This window comes from Neolamprologus multifasciatus, chromosome 22, assembly GCF_963576455.1.
Source record: "Neolamprologus multifasciatus chromosome 22, fNeoMul1.2, whole genome shotgun sequence".
Lineage (NCBI taxonomy): Eukaryota > Metazoa > Chordata > Actinopteri > Cichliformes > Cichlidae > Neolamprologus > Neolamprologus multifasciatus.
The window spans coordinates 33919132-33938687 of record NC_140459.1 but is presented as its reverse complement, the minus strand read 5'-3'; the positions used below and the strand labels follow the sequence as shown (position 1 = coordinate 33938687).

The 19556-nt window shown below is 42.5% G+C and overlaps 1 protein-coding gene and 1 long non-coding RNA gene across 3 annotated transcripts in view; one reads left to right on the top strand and one right to left on the bottom strand.

The window, feature by feature from the left end:
• Positions 1-2323: 2323 nt before the first annotated feature.
• Positions 2324-19556, bottom strand: part of top2b (DNA topoisomerase II beta) — a 29177-nt gene continuing 11944 nt past the window's right edge. Inside the window, exons 7-36 of one of the 2 annotated variants that reach the window (XM_085149668.1) lie at positions 18849-19061; positions 18247-18420; positions 18056-18157; positions 17827-17964; positions 17582-17720; positions 16411-16568; positions 14949-15074; positions 14749-14859; positions 14491-14596; positions 14272-14381; positions 14086-14178; positions 13848-13962; positions 13553-13674; positions 11713-11861; positions 11345-11576; positions 10255-10389; positions 9975-10175; positions 9696-9891; positions 9516-9607; positions 9265-9420; positions 9070-9153; positions 7572-7766; positions 7325-7451; positions 6953-7117; positions 5285-5504; positions 5052-5134; positions 4400-4492; positions 4100-4231; positions 3940-4025; positions 2324-2801 (exon numbers count right to left, since the gene is read on the bottom strand). In XM_085149668.1, the coding sequence (XP_085005794.1) occupies positions 2643-2801; positions 3940-4025; positions 4100-4231; positions 4400-4492; positions 5052-5134; positions 5285-5504; positions 6953-7117; positions 7325-7451; positions 7572-7766; positions 9070-9153; positions 9265-9420; positions 9516-9607; positions 9696-9891; positions 9975-10175; positions 10255-10389; positions 11345-11576; positions 11713-11861; positions 13553-13674; positions 13848-13962; positions 14086-14178; positions 14272-14381; positions 14491-14596; positions 14749-14859; positions 14949-15074; positions 16411-16568; positions 17582-17720; positions 17827-17964; positions 18056-18157; positions 18247-18420; positions 18849-19061 (4212 nt within the window). In that variant the 3' untranslated portion in view covers positions 2324-2642. The remainder of the gene's footprint in view (positions 2802-3939; positions 4026-4099; positions 4232-4399; positions 4493-5051; positions 5135-5284; positions 5505-6952; positions 7118-7324; positions 7452-7571; positions 7767-9069; positions 9154-9264; positions 9421-9515; positions 9608-9695; positions 9892-9974; positions 10176-10254; positions 10390-11344; positions 11577-11712; positions 11862-13552; positions 13675-13847; positions 13963-14085; positions 14179-14271; positions 14382-14490; positions 14597-14748; positions 14860-14948; positions 15075-16410; positions 16569-17581; positions 17721-17826; positions 17965-18055; positions 18158-18246; positions 18421-18848; positions 19062-19556) is intronic. The other variant, XM_085149669.1, reaches the window with a different exon arrangement.
• Positions 2800-4221, top strand: LOC146493864 (uncharacterized). The gene is made up of 2 exons (XR_014872137.1): positions 2800-2991; positions 3123-4221. It is a non-coding gene; the product is annotated as an uncharacterized LOC146493864 (long non-coding RNA).

Sequence of the window (19556 nt, the reverse complement as noted above, 5' to 3'; positions counted from 1 at the left end):
GAGATGTTATATAAACGGTGTGTGCTTTGCATTCCAGTCGGCAGCTCTGTGGAAACGACGCTCTGTGTTTGTGCTTGGAAACAGAAACTCCCACTGAAACAGCAGGAAAATGCAACACACGTGTCGTTTAGGACAAATGGGACAAATGCCAACCGAGTCACCTCAACTCTCGATGTTTGATGTCCTCTGTTTGTGTTCATGTCAAACAGCAGAGCTCCATCTGCCACTCCTCAGCCAGGGAGCCAGTTAGCTGTCATCAATCAATCGAATCAATCATCTGACAGCTACTTGGTTCACAGGCGAGGTACGAACTTGAGTTCGACTGATATGGGAAGACTAATCAGCAGTGGCCAGTATTCAAGTTCAAACCTTTACAGATACTCAACAATGAGCTGTCCCCTGCTAGGAAGTCAACCCTGTACATACTCCAGGTCAGCGGTGACGTAGTGAGGCTTAGGGGTGGGATCTCTCTGTGCTTAATTTCATCTAATTTATTTATTTTAACTTATTGTTTTTTGTTTCCTCTTTGACTTTATTTGGAAGATGGGTTTCTGAAAATGTTAGAATACAATCCAACCTGCACACTGACCATGAGAGGGTCACGATTGGTTACAGTCATGAGGAGCTGATTTACAGATTTACTTTCTTGTTGTGAATAAAACCCAGACGGGAGTCTAAAAACTCCACGAGTGCCCGAGTATCAGTCTAACCCAAGACGAAGCTAATCAGGAGCCAGAAATCACGACTGTGAACTTCACCATCAGCCATACAACAGTAGGTCTGTCGTGTTTGTCTGCCAGGAACCCCCCCAGGACAGACGATCACCTTTTCCCATCAGAACATAGACGATATGCAGTCTTGTATATTTGTGTTAATATGAGACGATATGCTCAGTTTACTGTGGGATCTGTTGTACATTTATCCAGCCGCTGCTGCAGGCTGAAGGCGACCATGGGAGAGTTTTGAGATTTAAGCTTTGACTGGTTTCCATTTCCCATCATAAATATTGTCTTTGTACATTAACATATACTTTTTATGTTCATATACTGTTTAACTTTACCATGAACTGTCCTGGCAAAGTAATAAAATATATTTATTTTAAACACCGTGTGTGCAGATGCTTGAAGGACGACGATGAACCAATTTAAAACATTATTTAATACTTTTCCTGTTCTGAGCAGAGATGGGCAGTAACGCGTTACTTGTAACGTGTTACTGTAATCTGATTACTTTTTTCAAGTAACGAGTAAAGTAAGGGATTACTACTGCCAAAACGGTAATTAGATTACCGTTACTTTCCCGTAGGAACGCTGCGTTACTGCGTTACTAAAACTGATTTTTTGCGAGAATGTCTCATGACAGTGACGTAAGCGAGTGCGACGTTGGTGACAACAGCTGTGTGCAGATCAACAATGGATCATATATCGAGTGCAGAGAGAGTATGAGCGTGCAGCGTTTAAAGCGTGGAAGTACTGACCTTACTTTGAGTTTGATTCCATAAAAAGTGACAAAAACATTAGTGTCCGTTGTGCGTGGGAAGAAAACTTCTTTTTACAGCGAAAAAACCCTAAACTTCCAAACAAGCACCGAGTAGCTACGACGTAATGGGAAACTCACAGAGAAACTCGCGGATTCTTCCACTGACCGCTGCACACCTGCACCAGGGTAACCCTCCGCCTACCCCACTCCTGCTTTACAGGTGAAAATAGAGCAACAGGACCGCTAGTCTTTGACTTTATTTATTTTCTGCTGCGTTTTACTTGCATCTATTTGAAAGACTGAGTGTAAACACAAAAAATATTTTATTTTCTGTGCTGGAATGTGCAGAAAATAGGTTTAAATGTTAAACTAATTTCTTCCAGTCAGAGAATGTTGATGCATAAAGTTAAAAGATTAAAACTAATAAAACAAGTTTTAAAAAGAGACTTTTCCATTTGATTACATTTTGTATGATGATTATGCAGAAAAAGTAGAATTGGGCTGAAAGATCTATCGATTTATCACCTATTCAGGTTGTAAATCATGTTTTTAAAAAGTAACTAAGTAATTAATTACTTTTGAAAATAAGTAATCAGTAAAGTAACGGGATTACTTTTTTGGGGAAGTAATCGGTAATTAGTTACTGATTACTTCTTTCAAGTAACTTGACCAACGCTGGTTCCGAGTCCCTCTCATTGTCGTATAAACCAGTCCACACTGAACTGTGAGCACTGGTGACAGCTTAAAATGAGCAGACCTTGAGATGTGTTAGCGTCAGTGTAAACTGACATCAGTAGTTTGTTCTTACGCAGCGGCTCAGTAATAAAGAATGAAACCAGCAGACTCGGGGACATTTCAGCGTTTACTTTCAACTTCATGTTCCAAAAGGTACATATTATTTCAACAATTAAAATGTGCTAAAGCACGGCATCCTAAATTTCTAAAAGCTGCTTCAGACAAATACAGAACGTTTCAATGAGCATAAAAAAGAAACCTGTATATGTATAATAATAACAAGTGTAAAACATCTACACGTTAAAAATCATTGAACATCACCATTAATGAAAAGAAAATGTAACAGGAAATGTACAAAAGTCTGTGGGGAAGAGGAGGAGGAAGGGCAGATTTCTATACAGGTGGCGTTTGTGTGACGGCGGGCTACTTTAATCGAACATGTCGTCGTCGTCTTCTTCCTCGTTCTCCGACTCGTTGAAGTACTTCACCTCCTTTTTGGCGCGGCCTGGCCGGTCGCGGGTCAGGGCGCTCAGGCCGCTCATGCTGTTGCTGTCGTCCTCGTCGTCTGACGGAGGTTTCTGAGGCTTCTGCGCAGAATCAAACACTCGTGTTAATCGTTCACGTCACCGCGAGACTCCGACACTTTATTAAAGAAGCAAAACTATAACACAACTACATGATACTTGTTATGAATGAAGAGAGCAAATATAATAGAGTTCTCATTTATTCCACCCTGGATGGATTATGTGTGTCAACTTCAGACAGATGTGTCCAAAGGTGGACATAAAACAGCCTCCCACAGTATATTAGCAGCACTTCAGGCTTCTGTGCTTGGATGACCTTTTAGCACTGAAGATACTAAAATCCCCTCCAGGGTTTTTCTCTATATAAATACTGGCAGAGGTCAGCAGTCCCTCTCATCCACCTGTGGTATCAAAATCTAACGTCACCTTCTTCTCAAGTAATCAAATTCACGAGACTGAGAAACCACGACCTCTGACCTTGACATCACTTGTCTGATTTCTTTGGTAGAAACACCTGTGGTGTCAGTTTGAGGCTACGTCCACACGTACCCGGGTATTTTTGAAAACGCAGATTTTTGCATTTTTGTGTGGACGAGAAAAACGGAGAAAACGCAGAAAACGCAGCGTCAAAGGTGTGCGCCTTTTTTGACGTCACACTGTGCGCCACGTAATTGTTTCGGTGAAATGAATTTCTACAATACTGTTACTGTTACTTGTTCTCTCTGCAGTGTTTAAATGCTTACATATACACACACAGTTACTGTCCCTCCACACATACGACTTGGTTCTGCTTCTATGCCCCAGCTTTATTTACTTCTTCCCACCGAGGCTTCTAGACTTCTGATTGGCCAACATTTCTACACGGTTAGGAATATAGCGCCACCTGCTGCTTTGGCATGTTCCTAGCAGCATTTTCCTTCATTTCTGCCTTTACGTGTGGACGGGATTATTTTTATAAACAAAAACGGAAAATCTCCGTTTTCAAAAATACCCGTGTACGTGTGGACGTAGCCTGAAATTCCTATGCTACCTCTTCTTCAAGTTATCAGCAAACACGACCTCTGACCTTGAGGTTGAGATCACCCAGATTCACACTCGCCTGAGATTTTAGGGTATCAATCTGAACTGCTACAGTCACAAACTTGTCCATGTTGGCTGATGGTGTAAAAAAACACAGGTGGGGTCGTCTCTATGCACTTACTCTCCCCGGAGGCTTTGACATTTTCTTCATGGGGCTGTACTCGTCCTCAGAGCCAGAGCCCTTCCTCTTCCTCCCCCGGCCTTTACCTGCAACAAGGTAACAAGCTCACAACCTGCACTGTGACTTGTTTACATCTCTTCTTCTTCTCTTTGTCCCTTACCTTTAAGAGCTGGTGCTGGTTTCTTAGAGCCAGTATCAGAGTCAGAGTCCCAAATGGATTTATCGGGTTTTTTTGCTTTTGGTGCTGGTGGTTTCTTAGGTTTAGGAACTGCATCAGACGGCTTCTTAGCTGCTACAGAAAACAAACAGCTGGTCTTCAAATGCTGCACGAGTCACTTAAAGCATCAACAATAACTGTGGCACATTTGAGCCTTTGCTTTGACGCACCAGCAGCATGTTGATGCAACATAACTGTCGCTGTGTGGTAAGGAGTGCACCGCTCTCTCCTGGACATACTGACCTTTCTTTGCTGGAGACGCTTTGTCAAACGCAGAGCTGCTGGAGTAAGTGAACACTGGGCTGCTGTCGTTGTCGCTGTCGGACTTTGCTTCGTCTACAACAAAAACATGAGCATTCAGCTGCTGTTGTGTCTGTAGGTCACCGATAGATCAGGCCGTTTGTTTATCATCTGCTCCAGACTTCTTTTAATCAAACCTCAGGAGCTCTACTAGACAGAGATCGGGGGACTATGGAGGACATTTGAGTGCAGTGAAATGACTGCAGCTTTGTAGCAGCATGCTATCCTGCTGAAAGCATCCACCAGAAGATAATGGGATAAACTGGTCAGAAACATGCTCGGTTGGCCTGTGTTGATCCTTATTGTGACACCATAACACCAACACCCTGAACCGCTGATGCTAGCAGGATGTTTGTGTTGTTTACATCAAATTCTGACCCTGCAGTTCAAATTGTGTCGAAGAAATCGAGGCTCGTCAGACCCGGCAATGTTTCGTTCCCCCCTACAAGCTTCTATTGTCCAATTACGGTGAGCTTGTGTTAACTGAAGCCCGTTTCCTGTTCTTCACCGACAGCAGGCGTGATCATCTGAAGCTGTAGACCCCCATCTGATTCAGTCTGAAGTGTTCTCAAAGACACAGACAAGTGATACTCACCACTTTCATTGCTCTTTTCAGACGCAGCTAGCTTGGATGAGAAGATGCTGGCTGTGTCTTTCTTTTTAGCTGCAGTCGCTGACCTGCAGAGAGGGAAACATATTCAAAAGTAAAAAACTGCCCAAGTCAGAAGGGAGAGTCGCAGACGTGTGTGGTGGGTGCAAGAACACAAATGGTGGAAATCCAGGTGCTGAAAGTATCATTGAGTGTAGTGAGCTACTCCTAAACCTTACACGGCTTTTTGTTTGGGTGACGTGTATGCTTCATCGTTGTCATCGTCTTCATTGTCATCATTATGGTCATTGTAGCGGTCCTTAGCGCCAGGGAAAGCAAAGTCGTCTTTGAACGACCTCGCTGGAGAAGAAGGAGGCTCGTCGTCTGCGTTCTCCTCTTCATCGGCCTCTTCCTCATCCTCCTCCTCCGAGAAGTCAAATGTGTATTTTGGTTTGGAAGCTGAAAGATGAGAGCAGGGTCTGTGTGAAACACATAATAACTGCCGGGGATCCTGACGCCACTCTGATGTACAATAATTAGCCGAGTTACATCAGACTCCTGTCAGAAGCTGAGTGATATTTTTAGCCCCGGGTGGTTTGAAATCACGGAGCTTCGGATTGAAATGAAACGCTAACCGGTCACACTAAGCAACCACCTGATGCAGACGGGGAATAAAGCAAAGACTGATGGATTTAAAAGAGAAACAAAAGGAAAAACATGCATGATGCACAGTGTGAAACGTGCGCAGTGAAATGCACATTTAATAAATACTTTCTTTCTGTGCCTCTGACACAAACAAATCCCATCAACCACCCAGAGGCTGCTTTAGACTTTCTTGGTGTCTAAACTGTTTCCTTCGCTAATGACAGAAAGACAAATAAATGACATCATTAACCCTTTAAAGCCGGTCGGAGCAGCACGCTCCGTTTTGCGTAACTATTTTTAAATCCTGGTAGCTCTGCAACCACGTGAGCTAGCACAATAATTTTTTTTGCATATGAAACCGGAGGAGTTGTACTTACATCTTATGCCATCAGCTTGTCCTCGGTCACAGTTTCCTTCCACATATAGTTTTGCAAAAACTGCATAAAAAGCACTTGCAGCAACAAAAACATAATATTCCAGAAACACGCTTTGCCGATCCGATCAGCTGTTTGTAACACTTCCTACGTTGGAATAGATGTCAGCACGAACTTTTGCATGTCCGCCATGACCTGCCTGAAACTGTAAGTGACGTCATTTTCGCAGAAATGTAGGGTTTTTTTTTTTACCATCAGGGCCTCATGAGCCTATACTGGTGTTTTTAAAAGTTATCTTTGACTTTATGACTTTCTGTGTGGTTTCTGGGATGCTTAGGACTCATATTGCACTGCTGGAAATAGTTTATTTTGATGCATATGCTGCTTTTTTGCAAATTTGCATTATAATATTTATTTTCGTTTTTCCTGCAGTGTATAAAAATTGGTGTATTTCAAAAATAAAACTATGAAGACACTCAAAATAAATTTCCTGTGGTGGGAAACTATTTTGTGCAACTTTTTTGTATTTACAGTTTTGAGGGATAAGCCTCTTAAATTTCTCTAACTAGAAATATATGTTAAAAAACAAAAACGATTTTCAATTTTGTTGTAGTTTATTGCACTTTTTTGCAATTTATGTAATTACTATGCACTTAATGCAGACATATTATTAAAATTTGGGCTGTAATGGTTGTATTGATGTATAGCAACTTGAAATGCTCCCAAAAATGGCTCCACAGCATGTAAACATATAATATAAGCTCTGGTGGACTTGGTTCTATGGTCGGTCTTAAAGGGTTAACAATGCATTTATGCTCTGTAGTGCACTGAACACGAAATGAACACGATGTTTGGAGGGATGACAGCGAATGTTCACAGTAACCGTACCCGACGCTCTCTGGGACTTGGTCTCTCTGGGAATGATGGGTTCGCTGTCCTCTAGGTCACTCTCTGACTTGGACTCGTCGTCAGACCACGGGTTCCTCTTCTTTACCTTTTTAGCAGGAGCACCTGCAGCTTTAGGTGCAGGAGGTTTTCTCACTTTAGGAGCTCCTGTATGAGAGTGAACAAGATTACCAGCCTGTCTGTTGGAGTGTTCATACAGTGAAGCTGCTCGATGTGCTTTTTAAACTGCAGTAAATCATCGATCAGGGATGAAACGTGTTAAACAGCATCCATGCACGGCCAAATCACACAGCATCATCTTCACTGCAGCACACTGACTTAGCTGCTGTGTAACTGAAGGATTTCTGCACTGACCGGGCTCCTTCTTCTCCTTCTTCACTCGTGGAGCTTTCGGTTTGGCTGCCATGTTTTCTCCACCTCCGCCTTCACCACCCAAACCATCCTCATCAAACTCCAGCTTCAGTGCTGGGTCTGAGTCGCCCTGAGAGGAGAAGGCAACAAACCTTTATTCCCTTTACTTGGACATGAACGTGTTTTAGTCTCATATTTGTTTTTCTCAGGAAGTATTTTAGGTTTTATAAGAGAACAACACCTGTGTTACCTTCTTCTTTTTGATCAGTTTTTTGGCTGCGTCAGATTTAATTGCTTGCGTCGGAGGCTCCACCCTTCGGCCAAACGGTGAAGGCATAGTTTCCTCCAGGTTCATCTTCTTCACTTTGGGCTTGCCCACTTTACCCTTCACCAGTTTGATGGCCTTGCCTAAGCTCTGCTCCTCTCGTTCCTGGGCTTCCACATTCTGAGAGAACAAAACGATGAGTCGTGGTTTAAATGTAGCAGATTACCAGATAAAACAACACTGGACAAAAGTAGCCTGCACAAAAAAACAAAGGACAGTTGCTGCAAGAGTTGTCTTCATTCAAACTCTGGATCTACTGACCTAAACAACACAAGACAAACACATTTCAGGTGAATGCTTTCTCCTCTGCACCTGCCCGTACGATGTGCGTCTTTAGAAGTCAAGTCAAGTCATCTTTATTTATACAGCACATTTAAAAGACATCAAGTGTCGGCCAAAGTGCTGAACAGAGGAATAATATAATAAAAGAATTAAAATAGAAAGAAAACATTTTTTAAAAAGAAGAATTGTAAGACATGTGATATCAAAGAGATCCGAAAGCCTTGGAAAATAAGTAGGTCTTGAGATTTGATTTAAAGACTTCCAAGGATGAAGAGGATTTTATGAAGGGGGGGAGACTACTCCAGAGTCTCGGGAGAAGCCCTGTCACCTCTCGATTTGAGCTGGGAGCTGATAAAACCATCTGACTGGAGGAGCGCAGAGATCGAGTGGGTAAGTGCAGGCTAAGAAGATCTGAAATGTAACCTGGAGCCAAACCATGGAGAGCTTTAAAAACAAATAATAAAACCTTAAAATCAATTCTATGTTTAACTGGTAGCCAATGTAGAGATGCGAGTACCGGGGTAATATTCTCTCTCTTTCTAGTCCCCGTCAGGAGCCTTGCGGCTGCATTTTGAACAAGTTGCAGGCGTGACAGGCTTGAGTGACAGACGCCTAAATAGAGAGAGTTACAATAGTCAAGACGTGACGATGTGAAAGGATGGATAACAGTTTCCAGGTCTTTAGATGACAGGATATTTTTGAGTTTAGAAACGCTCCTGAGTTGGAAAAAACTGCCACGAACAACTGAATTTATTTGCTTGTCCAGCTTGAGAGTGGAATCAAAAATGAAACCAAGATTTTTTACATGGGGATGTACATGAGCTGATAATGGGCCCAAATCGTTTCTCATGAGACTAACAGAGTCCTGCTTACCGAAGATTATAATGTCGGTTTTGTCATGATTTAGTTTGAGAAGGTTCACAGACATCCAGCAAGTCGCTAAGACACTGTGAGGCTTTCTGCAGCGTACTATCAGCACCTGGTTTTAGAGAGAGGTAGAGCTGTGCATCGTCTGCATAAGAGTGACAGGAGATCTGGTGTTTCTGAAAAATGGAGCCTAATGGGAGCATGTATAAGGAGAATAAGACCGGAGCCAGAACAGAGCCCTGAGGAAAACAATAAATGGCAACAACAAACTTACGTCCAGCTCCTCGATGAACACCGTCAAGTCCTCCTTCCACAGATCCTCTGGAGACTTCTTCTGCAGCTCATTCAGCTCTCCTCTCTGCACACAAACACACACATTCACTCTGTTAATCAACATGTTATAGTCTACACATGTAAGGATAACTGATGAGGATGAAATGAACATGATGTAAAGATATCTGTAGAATACCTTTAGGTCCCTCTGCTTAAGCAGTTCGTCCACCTTCTCTTTGGTCAGGCACCACAGAGGCATGTTGAGGATATAGTTGAAGTTTGGGCCTGATGTGGACCCCGAGTCCACTGAGCTGTCGCTCTCGTTCCCGTCCTTGTAATCCTCTTCTTGAGACTGGCGGATAAAAGCATGAAAAATAAACAGATTCTCCCTGCAGTGTTTGTGTTCAACCCTGTGATGTGTGAATATTTCTAGAAGCTCTGTGATACCTTCTCCTGAGCCTTGGTCCAGGCAGCAACTGGATCAGACTCAAAGCCTTTCTGCACCAGCATGCGGATGAGTTCACGCTTGGACTTGTTCTCTGGTTGGGTTAAAAACAAACGGTGAGATATATAAAGGAATCGGCACCGTGTGCCACGTGAGTGTTGGAGGAGTTTCTGTGTTCCTACCGATTACAATTTTTCCTTCGATTTTCTCGAGTACAAAGCGAGCTTGATTGGATAGTTTGGCGGCTTCGGCGCCCAGGTTGCCCAGTAACCAGTCCTTCCTCAGTTTGCAATAGTGCAGGCGGAGCTCAAAGAACTCCTTCAGGATGTCCTGCACTGAATCGTACCTCTTCAGACAGCCCATGTGGTCAAACAACACCTGAGAATGAAGTAGTTAAAAAATGAAACAGGTCTAAGACAACAGCTGTGGTTAAAGCAGAGCGAGATGAACCAAATATCTACCATCGAGTTACAGGTGAGACTAGACTGCAGCTTAAAGACTTTGTGAAGGCCAGCTGCCTCGGCTTGGGCCAGCTTCTCCTCAGACATGCGAACCACAAACTTCACTGTAGCATCTGTATGGTATTCCTTGTAATCGTTGATGAGAGCTGGCGTCTTGTCGGTGCCCTGCAGCATGGGCTCCAGCACAGACTCCTTGTACGCCTGCATACGAAACGGTTAAACAGACATAAAAATATATTCCAGACTCTTTACACTCTGGAGGAAACAACCTGGACTGTACCTGTGTCCAAGTCCGAACAGGAAGCTCTGTGATCTCAATGGTGTTCTTGTCTATGACCGACACCTCTCCACTGACCAGATACTGGTTCTGACCCAGTTCATGGATGATCCCTTTGAAGTTTTTGTAGCTGGGAAGCTGTGGGTAGAAGGAGATGAGGACAGGGAGGTTAAAGCCTTTATCTACACTTCAAACAACAAACCACAGCAGTTCGTGGAAATCAGAAGCACAGCGTGCTGATGACGACTGTTTGTTCACATCTCTGACTCTGCATCCATCCTATAATTTGATGCCCTCTCATGGCCCCTGTTGGAAGCTACCAGGCTTTTAGTCATTGGGTCCATCTTTCAGCTACCTGTGAGTCATAATGGATCGCATTTATAGTGCTTTACAATTCCACTATTCATTCACTCTCACATTCACACACTGGTGGAGGCAGCTACAGTTGTAGCCACAGCTGCCCTGGGACAGACTGACAGAAGCTGCCATATCGCACCATTGGCGCCAGTATGGGGAAGGTAAAGTGTCTGGCCCAAGGACACAACGACCAGGACAGAGAGAGCTGGGGGACGTCCCTGTTACAGATGAGCTTCCCAACCCCCTGAACCACAGTCGCCCTCTACACACAGAACGAGCATGTGTGTGCGCCCCGCTGACAACCGTGAACAAGCTGGGAGTGTACTCTGTGGCACTTTCTGCACGTGTCCTGTGGCTCCTGTGAGCCTGTTTGGGAGGCTAACAGGAAACTAGAAACATCAAGCCGCTTTCGACCTGCCTTCAACCACTACAATCAGTTAAGATATTGACGTTTCACTGTGTAGGCAAACAGTTAAGAGGTCAAGCGATTACAGCGTTTACACTATGACTTTTCTACTTGTCCATTTATTTACCAAGATTTGTGATATAAAGAAAGTGTGTGGTACAAATCAGCTCGAGCCGTCTCCAGATTCCACGAGGCATTTTAAACTCTGCACATGTGGAAACATGCTTGATATATAGATGATGTGCTAATCTGAACCAGCAGTTTCATCTTTAAAATACACTTTCATCTGTCTCCGTACTTGGCGTGCTTTTATCTTTTCACAATGTTTACCATTGGCAGTGGGTCCTGATGGTTGAGCATCCTGTTTATATTGTTGACGATCTCTCGGGGGTCATAGTTGGGAATCTTGCAGGCCCAGCCTGTCCCGATGCCCTCGGCACCATTCACTAGCACCATTGGAATAATGGGAATGTACCATTCTGGCTCCACCTTCTGGTTATCATCATACAGAAACTTGAGTAGGTTGGAATCCACTGCTGGAAACAACAGCTTGGCGAGAGGACTGTGGGAAATCGGACAACATTTATGAAAATTATGCCGTGGAATCCAAAAATGTTTAGTCTGTGTGAAGGTGTCAGATGAGAAACCGTTGTAGAAAAATACATTTGAATTAAAAGACATGCAGGACTCATTTGTACCTGAGCATGGTGAAGATGTAACGAGGACTGGCTGCATCTTTTCCTCCGTTGATGCGAGTACCGAACTGACCCAGCGGCTGCAGGATGTTCACGTTGTTGCTGCCCACAAAGTTCTGTGCCAGGTTCACTATGGTCATCATGAGAGCTTGCTAGAAGTACGAATGAAAGAAAAACACATGAATTTGGGTAGTCGCAGTGTTGAAGTCTCAGGGTAAATATTTAAAGGTTAAAAAGTTTCAGTTGTTATTAATATGTTTCAGATATTCCCGTGTATCCTTTGTTTTTTGTAGGTCTTAAAATATATTTCACTATATAGTAGGGATGCAACGATACCAATTTTTTCAAACCGATACTTGGATCTGAGTACTTGCCGATACAGAGTACAAAAACCGATACTTCTACCACACACACACACACACACACACACACACACACACACACACACACAAATACAATGAATTGGAAGACAGGTTTTATTTTATTCTCTGCCGATAAAAAATAAAATCTTAACAAAAATGACCACAAAAAAATTTCAAGTGAAAAATAAGCACTTGTGTTAAATTATTGCAGAGTCTCCACATTGTAATTTAACAAAATATCACTGAACTATTGGCACTGTCTCGAGCTTTCAGAATAATAAATAAACACTTCTGTTTGGAATAAAATAAACTTTTAAATTATTGCAGAGTGTCCATATTGTAAACAAACAAACAAAATAACGAAAGTATTTGGCATTGACAAACAAACTCCTCATCTGCCCGTGGATCATCAGTCCACTGTGCCGTTAAACCGAGGACTGACATCGCACACACACTGCTTGTCTTTACCTCTTCAGAAAGTTTTGGCATCAGACTGGCACGACTGGCCAGTCGTGCCAGTCTGATTTTCCACGACTGGCATTGGCTGGTCATCCAGAGCGATAAAATGAGTCGAGCCTCTGTTATTTTAACTGCCCGTGGATTTTCTCTTGACATTTTTCATCACTTTTCCAAAACCTGAGTTAAAGTTGGCTGTTCCACACTGCGGTGGCTGTAGCTCAGGAGGTAGAGCAGGTTGGTTGATCGGAAGGTTGGTGGTTCAATTCCTGGCTTCCCCTAGTCTGCATGCCAAATATCCTTGGGCAAGATACTAACACCAAATTGCTCTCCGATGCATCCATCGGAGTATGAATGTGTGTGAATGGTATCTAGAAAGCACCTAGAGAAATGTGCTTGTGCGAATGGGTGTGAATGGGTGAATGCACAAGTTGTGTAAAGCGCTTTGAGTGCTCAGAAGAGTAGAAAAGCGCTATATAAGAACTAGTCCATTACCATTTACTGCTGACATTTTGTTTAGCCTAGCTACAGCAGCCTCCAGTTTCTCTTTTTTATCTGGAGCTGCCAGTCTCACTCGTCTAACCCTGTGCCTGTTTAGCGCGGGATGTCCCCCTAGTGGCCAATCTAACAAACTACAACAAAAATGACCAGCCACCCTCTGATTAATGAAATAAGTTGGTATCGGTTCATGGTATCGGTTAACTTTTACGAGTATGAGTACACACACATTTTACAGTATCGGTGCATCCCTACTATATTGTATCTGTGTAATCTGTACAATAAATAAAACATCAAGACTAAAAAAACATTTCCATTAAAATTCTATTAAGAATGAGAAGTTTGTTGAAAATGAACGTTTTCAGCCATTCTGCTGTTTTAGGACGGGGTCAACATCCTCTCTGTGGTGTTGAAAAGGAGCAGCGAGTATTTTCCCGGGTATCAGTCTATAGTTAGAAGCTCAGAGATGTGTGGACAGAAATGTCACGCTGTGCTGCGTACGATGGTTCATAATGATTTGACTGCACCTCTCCATGATGGTAGGCAGACATCTCTGCTACTGAACCAGCCAGCTGAGCCACCTTCACTTCCCTCTTGTCATTCCTCTTCAAGCAGGTAAACAACACTTTTCTCTGACCCGGCTTCAAACCTAAGAGCAACACAAACACCATCATCAGCATTTACAAAGCTGAAATATCCTCGCATGCATTTATAAAATACTGACGTTCTGTGTTTGTTGGTATGTCAGGGATGCTTTCACTGTGAGAAAGAAAACTCAGCTAAAAAACCCAAACAGGTAAAAGATGGAGGAAGTGTACAAACCATCAACCAAAGACGGGATCGATCTCTCATTGTCAGAATTGGAGAACAAAATCAGCTCTTTGTTGATGAAGTCATTGTAGGAGAGGTGCCGGGCATGAGTTCCATAGAGGTATTGCTGGGTGGTGAAGAAGATAAGAGCAATAACGCATCGATGTTTTCTCCATTTCACCCAAATCAAATATTGCTGAGTTAGAAGGATTCTGTGTAAAGTCCAAATAAAAGCTTCTTCCATACAAACCTCTGGCAGGCCGTGCATCCTTCTCTGACGTCTGTCCTCCATGAAGTTAGTGAGCCACTCCTTCCTGTCGTCCGTCTTCTTCTTACTGAAGGCCTGAATCAAAGTAAGCATATTGAACAGACCCTGAGCACAAACGTATGCTATGATCACTGGCTGTTTGTCCTAGCAGCAGTACAGCGTGCTCACCAGAGTGATGGCAGCGTCGTCCTCAGCACCAGTGTATCTGAATGTGATCCGGTGCTTCTCCATGTCAGCAAAGTATTCCTTTGCTTCTTTGCTTGTACTTGTTCCCAAACCTGCAACAAAAAACTGATCTTTTTAGTGCAAATAATGAACAAATTTCCAGACAAAAACGTGTGATTTCAAAAGTCTAAAATCATTTCTGAAATGATTCAAACACCAAACCTTTGTAGTACTTTATATGCCAGGTTTTATAATTTTCCGTGTGTTTCTTCCACTCGTCAAACTCTGGGATGCTGTAGAAGGCCAGCTCCTGTTTGTTCTTAGTAGCCTGGAAATAAATGATGAGGAGGAATCTTTATCACAATGTGTTGCAAGTCGCTCTATTCGCCGCTGTCGCAACACGCAAAACAAGACACGTGCATATTTTTCAAGTTTCAGGCTTGATCGGTTAATAAAATGGTAATGGTGTGCCTCCCTTACTTTGACAATGGGTGTGATGAACTCCTCCAAGAAGGTGTGTTTCAGCAGGGAAGGCCAGTTGTGATGGAAGAAGTTGATGAGCAGACCTTTGATGTGGGAGCCGTCTTGATCCTGGTGCACGAGGAGAAGAGTTACTGCTATTTTCTGAGCAGCTGTGAGTCCTACCACAACTGTGAGTGAGTGTCCGTGAGGCCGCTCACCTGATCCGTCATGATCATGATCCTGCCGTAGCGCAGGGACCTCAGCGACTCTGGGTCGTCGTAACTCTTCTTGTACTGGAGCCCGACGATCTTAATGATGTTGTTAATCTCGGCGTTTTCCATGATCTGTCGACAACACGGATGAAACAGCACCAGTGATCATAAGGTCCACACAGATTTCAGCTCCTTTTAATCTTCACAGTTCAGTAGAAATAAATCAGAACGTGTGAGAAGTTTACAGGTTAACGACTGAATGTCTTCTTTGTTTAACCCTTTAAAGCCGGTCAGAGCAGCACGCTCCGTTTTGCGTAACTATTTTTAAATCCTGGTAGCTCTGCAACCACGTGAGCTAGCGCAATAATTTTTTTTGCATATGAAACCGGAGGAGTTGTACTTACATCTTATGCCATCAGCTTGTCCTCGGTCACAGTTTCCTTCCACATATAGCTTTGCAAAAACTGCATAAAAAGCGCTTGCAGCAACAAAAACATAATATTCCAGAAACACGCTTTGTTGATCCGATCAGCTGTTTGTAACACTTCCTAGGTTGGAATAGACGTCAGCGTGAACTATCGCATGTCCTTCCATTTTCGTGGAAATGTAGTTTTTTACCATCAGGGCCTCATGAGCCTATACTGGTGTTTTTAAAAGTTATCTTTGACTTTATGACTTTCTGTGTGGTTTCTGGGATGCTTAGGACTCATATTGCACTGCTGGAAATAGTTTATTTTGATGCATATGCTGCTTTTTTGCAAATTAGCATTATAATATTTATTTTCGTTTTTCCTGCAGTGTATAAAAATTGGTGTATTTCAAAAATAAAACTATGAAGACACTCAAAATAAATTCCCTGTGGTGGGAAACTATTTTGTGCAACTTTTTTGTATTTACAGTTTTGAGGGATAAGCCTCTTAAATTTCTCTAACTAGAAATATATGTTAAAAAACAAAAACGATTTTCAATTTTTTTGTAGTTTATTGCACTTTTTTGCAATTTATGTAATTACTATGCACTTAATGCAGACATATTATTAAAATCTGGGCTGTAATGGTTGTATTGATGTATAGCAACTTGAAATGCTCCCAAAAATGGCTCCACAGCATGTAAACATATAATATAAGCTCTGCCGGACTTGGTTCTATGGGTTAAAGGGTTAAACCATCTAAACACATGGTTGTCCGATTCCTCCACGACTATTTGATCCCATTTTCAGGATGGTCTCTGCTCTGTCCACAAAGAGGTCCTCTCCAAATATTAAAAAAGAAACTGTATATATCTGAATATAACTAACAACAATTATTATCGTCACTAAATAAATAAATAAAAACCGAAACCAAAGAAACGATGAACAAATGGACGAAAACACAGAACAGAGTCAATGTCCTGTTATTTTGTTGCATTAATCATTTTCACCTGCTTTTGTTTCCTACAAGTGAAACATCATTATTGCTCCGGCTCATACCTGCTTGTGTGTTGCCTCTCGCACGTTCAGGATCTTGCCTCTCAGCGGGAATACTCCATAACGATCCCGACCAATGACTCCCAGTCCAGAGACAGCCAGAGACTTTGCCGAGTCCCCCTCAGTGAGGATAAGTGTGCATTCAGAGGAGTGTTTGCCACCTAAGATGGAGATATGAAGAGGATTACTAAGTTAGCTGCAGTGTGCAGCTTCATGTTGACTGTGAAGAGTTTTTCCTGCAGCTATAACTAATGAGTGGCTCCACAGCATAATGTGCAAAAGCACCCGGTCCAGACTGAGAGGAAGCTCAGAGAAGCACAAACGTAATTCAGAAGGCTAACGTTTTAGATTTATTCCACATCTGACACACTTTTCATTTTGATGATTATGATGCTGTAAACAGGTTTTTTTTTCTTTTTCCAGGACCTTTCCACAGCTACCATCACATGGTTTTCAATTCAATTAGTTTTTTTAAATTTAGTTGTTACTGTGTGAACGCAAACTGGGTCTCAATAACACAACAGCAGAGCCACAAGCGATGAACCTCCACGCCACAGTCGGACATGGCAAATTCTTTTAAACTGAGAATTCGTCTAATAACAGACTAATATTCTTTAAATAGATTTTCATGCATTATTGTACTTCTCTCTGCTTGTAGTCCACCTGAAGTGCATATTTTTAGCAGGTTTACTGCATAGTGTAGCGGTCCCCAACCCCCGGGTCTTGGACCGGTCCGTGAGTCGTTTGGTACCGGGCCGCGAGAGTTGAGGCTCAGGTGTGAAATGTGTGGTTTTCAGGGTTTTTATCGGTTTTCAGCGTTATTTTGTTATCGTTTTGATCGTTAACTCGGTTTTTCTGGGTCTTTTCACGTGTGTTATGAATAAATATTCTTTTTTTCAGTACCGGTACTAGTTTTATTTTGTTGTATTTATCCGCGACACCTCAAAGGCCGGTCCATGAAAATATTGTCGGGCATAAACCGGTCCGTGGCGCAAAAAAGGTTGGAGACTGCTGGTGTAGAGTGTCAGGAAAACTGTGAAAATGACATCACTATGACCCAATCAGACCCAACAGTACACCAGGCAACTCTCTTCTGTAAGATTTCATTAAGAGGTCGTTGCTTGTGGACATTCCTTATTTTAGACTTGAATAAATAATGAAAGTAGTTACATACCGGCATCATTGGCATCATCTAGCTTCGGGATGCCTTTGATCTTGCTGTGCTTCACAGATGAACACTTTTTATTCAGCTGTGTCTGAGCTTTGAACTTTACCCAGTTGAGTATACTCTCCACAATCCCACAGTTGGTTGCCTGTAGGTGACAAACGTTCTTTCTTTGAAGTCCAGCTACTTTACATGAGAAAAGATTAAGTACAAACAAAGGTGACGGCTTGAAAAGAAGTGAGAAATGTCCTTACAGCCCTGACAAACTTGTCTGACAGAAGGCACTTGGACCCGAAGCTCTTGGTCTGGAGTGTCATGTTCTCCTTTGTCTGGGAGTCAAACGATGGATTCTCAATCAGTGCGTTCACAAACACCCAGATGTGGTTTTTCACCTGAAGTACAAATGACAGAAAGATTAAATGTTTTTCAACATGAAGCTGTGAATTGAAACCAATGTTTAAATAAGAAGCCCAGTGACGTCACCTGGAAGGGTTTGACTGACACTCCTGCCTTGTTCTTCTTTTTCACCACCTCGATAAGTTTGGCTACGATCTGGTCCACCACATAGTCAATGTGCCTGCCACCCTAAAACGTACAAGTGTCAGCATTAAAAGAACTTTCTTTACTTCTGACTGCCATTTACACTTCTGCAACTTATACTCATATCCAGATACCTTTGTGGTGGCGATGCTGTTAACAAAGCTGATTTGTTGGAATCCTTTCTCGCTCATGGTGAGGCAAACCTCCCAGCGATCGTTCACCGTTTCATGCACCACCTTCAGGGCCACGCCTGTCTCATCCAGTTTGTCCTTCACGTACAGGTCCACATAGCTGCGGAACCCGTTAACCTTCAGTGAAAGAGAGAAGGGTTATTGAACATATGATGTGATATTCAACAAATTTAAGTTCTCTTTATTTTGCTTCAAGCAAACTTTGGTAGAAGTAGCCATGACACAAGAACCATGTACTGGGGAGGCTATAAAGTTCTTATACTCCAAACATAACACTTCTCATTTAAGCAATCCAAACTGGCGTGATGTGAAGATCAGAGTCTGATACATCCGTGTTCTTTAAATGTAAACATTCACACCCGTTATCATCCCGTTAAGTCAAACCACATACTAATTTCACCTTCAGTGCTCAGCAAAACGGTACAGTTTTTGCTATATTTATGCAAACATATACAGTGACAAGTCTTTACACACGAACACAACAAATGACTACTTTATGGTTAGCTAGTGTGGCACGATAAGGGAAGACAAAGAATGAGACTTACAGGTAATTTTTTGCCATTCAGAGACACTTTAACTCCCTTGCAGGAGCCAGCTACATCATATGCTCTGCGGGTAAGAAGTGCTACAATATCTTTGTCCAGTTTCTCCATCTTAAACTTGGACAGGTCCGGCTGGAATGTCACAGAGGTGAAGTCATCTCCATCAAAAAACTTAATCTTGGGCTCGGAGGATTTGGTCATGTTGTTCTGCCACGTCTGAGGAGGAAATGATAACATACACATAGCTGGTATTTAGACATGGTCATGTGCAGGAGTCTTAAACTTGGACTCCCTTTGCTGTATTGAGTGAACCTGAAAATCTTAATGTGAAAACATTTGGTGTCTTAATAACTGTGCTTGTAAAACCCAGACAAGTGGACTTCCTTATGTTTGTAAAGATGTTTCACCTCTCACCCAAATCACTTCATATGATTGTGACCACTTGTCACAATCATATGAAAACAGCTCTGATTTCAGTGGGCAAGATTTCAGATATTAGTCTATAAACAAGGAAGACTGTGACCTTGTGGCAAAAAGAACCGAAGCACACACAAATTTTCTGCCTATATTCTTTTCTAGCTAATATATAGAGATAGATAGAGATAGATAGAGCTAGAGATAGATAGAGCTAGAGATAGAGATAGATAGAGCTAGATAGAGCTAGAGATAGAGATAGAGCTAGATAGAGATAGATAGAGAGAGATAGAGATA